The 9,376-nt window shown below is 49.5% G+C and overlaps 1 protein-coding gene across 1 annotated transcript; it reads left to right on the forward strand.

Annotated features, from left to right (window-relative positions):
• Positions 1 to 393: 393 nt before the first annotated feature.
• ADORA3 (adenosine A3 receptor) lies at positions 394 to 4,452 on the forward strand. Its single transcript, XM_066352478.1, has 2 exons — positions 394 to 1,095; positions 3,099 to 4,452. The coding sequence occupies exons 1-2, from the start codon at positions 746 to 748 to the stop codon at positions 3,697 to 3,699; spliced, it is 951 nt and encodes a 316-aa protein (XP_066208575.1). The 5' UTR covers positions 394 to 745; the 3' UTR covers positions 3,700 to 4,452.
• The last annotated feature ends 4,924 nt before the right edge of the window (positions 4,453 to 9,376 follow it).

Raw genomic sequence — 9,376 nt, forward strand, 5'->3', positions numbered from 1 at the left:
AGGGGTGGATTTCAACATGAATTTTGGAGGGACACAACCAGTTTCTATGCTGTGTGCCCTACAAAGAGTAAATCCTGCCTAAGGTGAGGGGCCTGCCACCAAAGACTATCCCTTGTTCCTCTGTGTCCCTGTTGGCCTCTTTTTCAGGGTTTTGTATTGTTTTTATTTGCTAAGCCAGAAGAAAGCCAGTTACACTGTTACATCATCAGTGCCTCCAGCTCCTCTCCCACCTGTGTGACGCACCCATGCGGGTCCAGTCCCGAGCGAGTGAATGCTGAGCCTCCCCTGGGCCCTCACACTGTCTCCTCTCCTCATTCTGTCTTCTCGCTGGATGTTCCTGGCTCTGCGCTTCCTCTTGGCCCATCTCACTTCCTGAAACACCCCCGAAGAGGCTTGCTTATCTTGATGGGGTTTGGGACAGGGGAAGGCGGAGTCCCTGAGCGCATCTGTCTGGGGAACTAAGAGCGGTAGCTCACTCAGATTCAGCCCACGGCGGAGAACTGTCCTCCAGGCTTTCGGGAACGTGGGGATGTGTGGCCGGCAGAGGAGCTGGAAATAACTGCCTGTGATGGGCTCTCTTCTCTAAGGAGAGGAAGTCCGGCAAGAGAGCACCCCACCACAGGCGAGAAGGAATGGGCGAGCTGTGAGTTTTAGACCGCGGCTGCTGCAGCTGGACCTCCGGCCAGAGCAGGACTTGCCGGCCCGCACGGGTCCTGTTCATGTGCGTGTCACCTGGGAGGCCAAGATGACTTTCAACAGCACCGCCGGGTGGTTGGCTGACATTTCCTACATCACCATGGAGATTATCATTGGGCTCTGTGCCATAGTGGGCAACGTGCTGGTCATCTGGGTGGTCAAGCTGAACCCCAGCCTGCAGACCACCACCTTCTATTTCATTGTCTCTCTAGCCCTGGCTGATATTGCTGTCGGGGTGCTGGTCATGCCTTTGGCCGTTGTCATCAGCTTGGGCATCAAGATCCACTTCTACAGCTGCCTTCTCATGACCTGCCTGGTGCTGATGTTCACGCACGCCTCCATCATGTTCTTGCTGGCCATTGCTGTGGACCGATACCTGCGGGTCAAGCTCACGGTCAGGTAACCTGCTTGGAGAGGGCTGGCGTGGGGCAGTGACAGAGGCACCTGGGAAAGGGGACTGCAGAATTCAGATCCCAGACTTGTTTAAGTGGAAACAAATCTGACTTGGCCTCTGAGCTTGAAAGAAATTCTTTTCACCACTTGGTGTATGAGGGGTTTAGCTACAATGGACTGAGACTCAAGAACAAAAAAACACCGACTGAGGGAGTGTATGCTCTGTCAGCCGGGGGAGCTAACAATGACTAAAGCTTGATGCACCTTTAATTAGTTAAAAAAAAAAAAAAAGCTCTTGACTTTTAGAAGTGATAGAAACTTACTAGATAAGATAAGATGCACACAGATCAGAATAAGAGGAGATAAACTCATGCTTTTGTTCATTGCACATGTAGGTTATTCTACAGTTGTTTTAACTTTGCTTCCTCTGCCCTGTTGAGAAGGGGGCCAAAAAGAGTTCTCTGTTGCACAAAGTAGTGACAATCTTTCAGGCCACCATGTGAATGGAACAGACCACCCAAGAGAGACATTTGATTCCCCAGGTGCCCTGACTGCACGGGTCCTGTGTTTCTCCTCTCCCCTCCAGAGCAAAGAGCATGACAAGGAATCTTGAGACGAGCTTCTGATGTGAACAAGCCTGGGTTCAAATCCTAGATCTCAATATCTAATCTTGGGCACGAGATAGAACTTTTTCTGTTTAAGTCCCTTATCATAGCATCGCGGTTAGGACACTGTGCGCCCAGCCTCATCTCTTTTCAACCTTAGCTTCACCACTTCCAGCTTGTACAAGTGACTTAGCTTGCCTGATTCATTTTTCTCACCTATAAATCGGAGACAGTGATTGCACCTTGCTCGTATGATTGAGTTTGCATATACAAAGCTCTTAGAAAAATGCCTGGCACACAGTCTGTGCTCAATTAATGGTAACTCTACCCTTTATTTTCACTATTATCATCACGAGGAAATGGAGATTATCATACAAACAGCCCCAGTTTGTTGTGAGATTTCATCCAGAGAAAGTCTGCTGAGTGCACAGTACTAAACAAAGCCAATGTTGTCAGGAAAGGTGATTTAAGGAGAAATGGTGACTCTCTCATTGAGCTTTCTATGTTCCTGGAAGCGTTTCAACATGACCTGCCCAACTCCATGGATTCATTTCAATCAAACACCAAGTGTGGGAATCAGTGTAAGAAGAGAAGCAAGGCATTCAAAGAATGAGGGGGTGGCTGGGAGGAAGAGTATAATTAAAGGACATCAGTACAACAAACAAAATAAGGCAGGCAAACACGCTTTCAGGTCAGGTCTGACCAGGTAAGCAATCCCAGGAGACTTAGATGGCTCCTACCTCCTAGGAATTGGAGAATTCTTGGGCAGGAAATGGACTTGTGAGTGGGGTGTGGAAGCCCCTGAGTCTAGATAACATATTCCTGATCCATTATAGATCATACTTTGTGTGTGTGTGTGTGTGTGTGTGTGTGTGTGTGTGTGTGTGACAGAGACAGAGAGTGATAGAGAGAAGGACAGACAGACAGAAGGGAGAGAGATGAGAAGCATCAATTCTTTGTTGCAGCACCTTAGTTGTTCATTCATTGATTGCTTTCTCATATATGCCTTTACTGGGGGGCTACAGCAGACTGAGTGACCTCTGGCTCAAGCCAGCAACCTTAGGTTCAAGCTGGTGAGCTGTGCTCAAACCAGATAAGCTTGCATTCAAGCCAGCCACCTCGGGGTTTTGAACCTGGGTCCTCTGCGTCCCAGTCCAACACTCTATCCACTGCACCACCACCTAGTCAGGCTAGATTGTACTTCTTTAGAAAGCTGCCCCACAGAAGTCTGTGGATTGTTCTCTAATTATGGTCTGCTCATCATGTCTTCATATGTAGTGGCATGTAGCCGAAATCACCATGGAGTGCCCGCATTCTCCATCCCTCTCTCCTTGGTCAGCTGCATCTGCCCCCCGGCCCTTTAGCCAATACTGTGAACTCACCCACTCCCTTCCATCCAAACAGATACAGGAGAATCACCACACACAGAAGAATATGGGGTGCCCTGGGCCTTTGCTGGCTGCTGTCCTTCCTGGTGGGGTTAACCCCCATGTTTGGCTGGAACATGAAACTGTCCTCCGAGTCCCACGGAAATATGACCTTCCTTCCTTGCAAGTTCCGTTCCGTCATGAGGATGGACTACATGGTCTACTTCAGCTTCTTCACCTGGATTTTCATCCCCCTGGTTGTCATGTGCACCATCTACATTGACATCTTCTGTGTCATTCGGAAAAAACTCAATCAGAACTTTTCAGGCTCCAAAGAGTCGGGGGCATTTTATGGACGGGAGTTCAAGACAGCCAAGTCTCTGTTTCTGGTCCTCTCTCTGTTTGTTGTGTCCTGGCTGCCGATATCCATCATCAACTGTATCATCTACTTTCACGGGGAGGTGCCAGAAGTTGTGATAAACTTGGGCATCCTGCTGTCCCATGCTAACTCTATGATGAATCCTATCGTCTATGCTTTTAAAATAAGAAAGTTCAGGGAAACCTATTTCTTGATCTTCAAAGCCTTTATGACCTGCCGGCCCTCTGATTCCTTGGACCCAAATGTTGAACTGATTTAATAGTCATCCATGAAAGATGACCGTCTGTCCCACTGATCTTCAGAGTCAGCGTCAGCACAAGCTTCAGGTCCTATCCACCGGGGCCACGGTCTTGCACATCCTTGATTCCTTCCACTGATGGGAGCATTTGTACCTCTTCTACTTCCGTCTTCCTCTAATTCAATGATTTTTTTTTTTCTGGTCCTTCCTCTGGATGCCCCACTTGAGGACAGCGTTCTGTTGTTAACATTGTCTGTGCGCCTCCTTCCCAACCAGAAGTCATGGAATCAAAGGACGCCTCTCTGACTTCCTGACAGAAGGCCCTTTCAGGCTGGGGGGTGTGTATAGATGGTGACTCAGGCCCTCTCGATGGCAGAACTGAAGCAGAGAACTCTGCTCTCAGCAGGTCCCTGGGAGGTGGTGGCAACAGCAGTGAACTGAGTTTAAGGGGGTGCTTAAACGACTGAGTTCACCTGTCAATGTAGATGAGTAAATAAAAGATGACAGCCAACTATGATGTAGCTCTTTGCTGAGGGTCAGTGTCACCTGGGGCTTGACGACCCGGCTGGCTGATGGTGGCATTCAGGCTGCTTGCGACCTGGAGCCCTGTGGCACGTTCACCCGTGTGAATTCTGGGGCCCTCACCCCTCGTCTCAGAACACTCTGCTTTTTTTCTCCTGGGCTGATCAGAGCATTTGTCAACCTTATGTTCCATTCACTGATTGATAAAGAGGAAATGACTGTCCCTCTAGAGCTCAGTCTTGTATTTCCTCTGGTGTTTCTTTGTAACAGGAGCAGTGGGAGTGGGCAGAATGGGACCCTGCTTACTTGTTATCAGCCAAGCACTTTCTTTTTTTTTTTTTTTTTTTTTTTTTTTTTCATTTTTCTGAAGCTGGAAACGGGGAGAGACAGTCAGACAGACTCCCGCATGCGCCCGACCGGGATCCACCCGGCACGCCCACCATGGGGCGACGCTCTGCCCACCAGGGGGCGATGCTCTGCCCATCCTGGGCGTCGCCATATTGCGACCAGAGCCACTCTAGCGCCTGGGGCAGAGGCCACAGAGCCATCCCCAGCGCCCGGGCCATCTTTTGCTCCAATGGAGCCTTGGCTGCGGGAGGGGAAGGGAGAGACAGAGAGGAAAGTGCGGCGGAGGGGTGGAGAAGCAAATGGGCGCTTCTCCTGTGTGCCCTGGCCGGGAATCGAACCCGGGTCCTCCGCACGCTAGGCCGACGCTCTACCGCTGAGCCAACCGGCCAGGGCAGCCAAGCACTTTCTATGCACTAAACACTTGGCATACATTCTCTTTTTAGGTCTTGGTGATCCTAGAGGTAGGCACCCCAGTACGGTGGTACCTTGAGATACGAACAGACCAACATCCAATTTTTTTTTTAAGATACGAGCTGCAACTCGTTTCGTATTTTTGTTCCAGATCCGAGCGAAATTCTGAGATACGAGTCGTGATTTAGGAAGCTGCCGCTAGTTGGCGCATTGGCGCACAGGTCCAGTATCGGCCGTTGACTGACTTACGAGCTCGGTTACAGAACGAATTAAATTCGTATCTCAAGGTACCACTGTATCCACATCTCCACACTGCAGATGAAAGAACTGCAGCACAGAGAGGTTGGGTAACGTGTTCAGAGTCACACAATTAACAAGTAGGAGAACCAGGATTTAAACTCACCCCTGCCCTATGGGGAAACCCCCAGCTTCTCATCACCTGTTCTCAGATATGAAGAGGGACTTGGAAGGTCTCCAAAGTCCAAACTGTCAAGTTCACCTAATGTACGATTAGCAGATACCTGGGCATAAGCTACCATTTGTAAACTCTAGGACTGCTGGTTTTTTGTTTTATTTTGCCTCCATTGGTACTGATGATCTCTCATTAAACAGGACACTATATACAGGGACAGAGTCTAAGTCACATTATTCACTGAGTGTGGCTTTGGAGAGGTCAGTGGGCATTTCTGGCTTGGTCTGTCTGAATTTATTATATCTGTGGACGCTTGCTCCCGAGACAATATATGAACTTGATGAGAATAGTAAGATGGGGATTTCAATTAAACCACATCCAAGGGGACAACGATCCTAAAGTTTTTATGAATTCTTATCCAGTCCTGAAGGTTTATCCTCACCCCAGTCTTAGGCTGGAGCCTAAGCAGATAAAGCCATATTTATCTGCTTAACATTTCAGGGAAGGGTCCTTGTTTCTCCTTCTGTCCCCCTGGGAAGAACTGACCTGATCGGGGAAGTCTTAGCTGGTCACCCCACCACCCACTTCCTGGTGTCACTTACAATCCTGTCTCAGAGACAGAGGGCTGGAACAGAACCCCGCTGTTCCTGCGGGTGCCTCGGAGCGGGACATGGTTTGATTCCTGACCGTCTTCCCTTCAACAACTTGGGGGCTATTCTCCCTTAAGAATTCAACCCGCTCCCCAGTTTTTGTCACAGTGGTATCCTCTTACTTGATTCTACACTTTCCCCTCTGAATTAATTTTTGTGTTTAGTTAAAATGCCCCTCCAGGACCAGGCCCTGGGGTTCCCTCTGGGGCTGCTGGGCGCCCTGGCACACGCGTCTGCCAGGAGCCGCCTCTGCCCGGGTGGCAACTTGAGAGAAGTACAGATCAGTTCTCAGTTCCCGGGGATTTTCACATAAGCTTCTTAATTTACAATCCCAAACTTAGTTGCTATAGTAACAGTCAGCACCTGCCCTTTTTTGGACACTTGATTTAAAGTGATCATTTCCCTCCAAACAGAACAGCAGTCTGTCTGCGTCATCTGATGTTATCACAGGAGCTCTGAGGACTAGAAAAACATGTTTGTTTGTTTTCTCTCTCTCTTCCTCTTCTGTCTTTCTTTTTCTTCCTGATGGAGGTTTATTTGGTTTTTTGGGGTTTTTTTTTTTTTTTTTACTCAAATGAGCATTTCCTGAGCTACAGTGTTCCATCAGCTCAGAAGAAGCCCTTAAAGTGACAATATCCTTTGGAGTGAATTCAAAAAAAGATGAACCAAGATTCATGGGTGAGGAGCTTGGGGAGAAGCGGTGAGGTTCACCCTGGTTTCGGGGTTAGAGAGACTGTCACGGGGGCTCCCGACTCTTATCTCCTCACCAGCTCCCCACAGCTGAGCAGTCAAGGAATAAAGTGAAAATACCAATGAGACAAAACCGAGGTTGCTTCCTCTTCCCCGTATGATTTCACTGGAACAAAGACATATATTGAGTAGCTGGGTTTATTTACCCATTTAAAAAAAAAAAAAAAAATCAAGTCAGCTACGGAAACAAGCGAAGGCCAAATGAGAAAAGCAAAGGCTATTTATTCTGAGTTGACTGCAACAAGGGGGTCAGTCAGCCATGTCACTTGAGCCTTGGCAGAGACTCTGGGCGGACAGAGGCGTTGGAGGGCTCTATGGGGGGAAGAATGGGGACTTCAGGGCGCAGACTGGAGGCTGTTGTCCGGGGGAAGGTGTAGGTGGGTTAACGACAGGGGGCCTCCTGGGTGCTGGGTTAGGGGAGCGTATTTGACCTTCTCCGGCTGGTCCCAAGGCGAACATGAGGGAAGCTGTCAGTTGTTATCAAGTCCTGGCCATCTGGGGCTGTTTACTGGGGCTGTTGTTTGGTGGTCGGGGCTATTGCTAAAGAGGCTGGCCCGACTTCCTGCCAGCCTGACTTGGGGCACTTCCTGGGCCTCTTACTGTAGATAAGGGGCTGGTTTCGGGGCTAGTTTTGTGCCGGCTCACACACTGCCCAGGCTGGGCACATGTGCTACTGACAGTTTCATATGCGACCCCCTAACCCAGTGGTCCCCAACCCCCGGGGCCGCAGACCGATACCGGTCCGTGGGCCATTTGGTACCAGTCCACAGAGAAAGAATAAATAACTTACATTATTTCTGTTTTATTTATATTTAAGTCTGAACGATGTTTTATTTTTAAAAAATGACCAGATTCTCTCTGTTACATCCGTCTAAGACTCACTCTTGACGCTTGTCTCGGTCACGTGATACATTTATCTGTCCCACCCTAAAGGCCGGTCTGTGAAAATATTTTCTGACATTAAACCGGTCCGTGGCCCAAAAGAGGTTGGGGACCACTGCCCTAACCCCACCCCCCAGTGAGGCTCCTGGGCCAACTTGGGAGCCAGGAAGTTAGGAATCTCCTGATTTGTCTTTATCTCAGCTAAGGAGGAATCAGGCCTTCCAGCATGGTGGACGAACAAGGGGAATGGTGTCCAGTGAGACCCGGAACGTTGGCAGGGTGAGGCACTGTACACACGATGTGTGCCAGCAACGGCGTGTGCACGTGGTCCTCAGAGTGTGTGCAGGTCTTTGTGTCGAGGCGGATTCATTCAAGATGGGAATATCTATTCCTGCTTTGAGCTCCGCCAGGAAGCCCAGGATTTTTCTCTGTTGCCCCATTTTATTCTCTCAGTTTATGTCCGCGAATGACATCCCTCTGCTAAGGTCCACTTGTTCAGGGCACACCCTGGACACCTGCCCATGGCAGCAGGGCCTAGATTAACTGGTCATCCCCTTTTCCTTGGTTTCTCCAAACAGGATAAAAGCATCAGATGCTCAGAGATGCCTGTTTCTCTTAAACAGATCCAGGCTTCCCGAGATCACAGGAGACATCCTGCCATTCCATCTGAAGGCTCATTTCTGTCCAGTCATGGGGTGCTTCGTTCTGCTCTCTTTGGCGGTCTTTTCAGGAGGACCCATCGCCAGCCCTCCCAACTTCCCAGAGACCTTGCATTTCCTTCCCTGCGCCGACTTATCAGTTTGAACTGCGGAAGGATTGCGATGGGGAAGTAAAAGAAGTTGAAAATAGATCTCGGCCAAAACATTTCTTGTTCTTAGCTCTGATGAGAGGGCTCTGGGGGAATTTGAAACCCTCAGCTAAAACGAGGGCCCTGTCTTCTCTCTTTCAGTTTAAGTTCCCCTTCCCTTCCCCCTTCTCCCCCTTCAAAATGTTTGTGCAGATCGATGAGGATGGGGCATTCCCCTTCCTGCGGGTTCACATCTCTGAAGACAAGACTCTGAGGACTGGTGGCCCTGGCTCTGCCGCCCGGCAGCCACATGACCTTGGAGAGCTGCTGCCTGTCTCTCTGGTCAGCGTCCGTGCCTGTAAACTAAACATCATACGACCTTCTTTGTGAGGTTGATATGAGAACAAAATATCAAATGATACCAATTGATATCAAGGGCGTGAATCTGCTTTGTAGGCTTGTCCCACTCACCGTGAGCTCCATTGTCGGTGGCAGTTGAGGGGACCCTAGCACACATGTGGAGACTGAGACCCGGTTGGGCTGCCGCCCCCATCTCTCCTCCTTGGTTGGACACTTCCTCAATAACAGTCAAGCAGGACATAGTGTTCATGACTTCCCCATTATGCAATATCCTGAGATGATAGAGATGCTCACACTCGTCTTAGGGGGAGGAAATAGAAGTTCTTGATCATCAAGGACAGAGCCTGGCTCCCTCTGTTTTCAGCCCCATTTAGCCAGCAGAATCCCGACACCTTCTCGTTCTCTTTATGAGCGTTCAACATAGAGTGCGGGGTTAGGGGCAGAGGATCTGTAAGCCTCAAGCTCTTCATGCCTCCCACAAAGCAATGGTGAGAGCTCCCCTCGTTTCTGCAGTGGGGATCCATACTCTACCCATCCTTAGGCCAGACTTCTCCCGGGCTGCTGGGCCATTTGCTA

The sequence above is a fragment of the Saccopteryx leptura genome, chromosome 11 (assembly GCF_036850995.1).
Source record: "Saccopteryx leptura isolate mSacLep1 chromosome 11, mSacLep1_pri_phased_curated, whole genome shotgun sequence".
In the NCBI taxonomy this organism is placed as follows: domain Eukaryota; kingdom Metazoa; phylum Chordata; class Mammalia; order Chiroptera; family Emballonuridae; genus Saccopteryx; species Saccopteryx leptura.

Excerpts from the sequence above, each read along its gene's own strand:
- ADORA3 (XM_066352478.1), top strand. The coding sequence starts at position 746 with ATGACTTTCAACAGCACCGCCGGGTGGTTGGCTGACATTTCCTACATC. Across the intron at positions 1,096-3,098 it reads CGGGTCAAGCTCACGGTCAG|ATACAGGAGAATCACCACAC; the intron begins GTAACCTGCTTG and ends CCATCCAAACAG.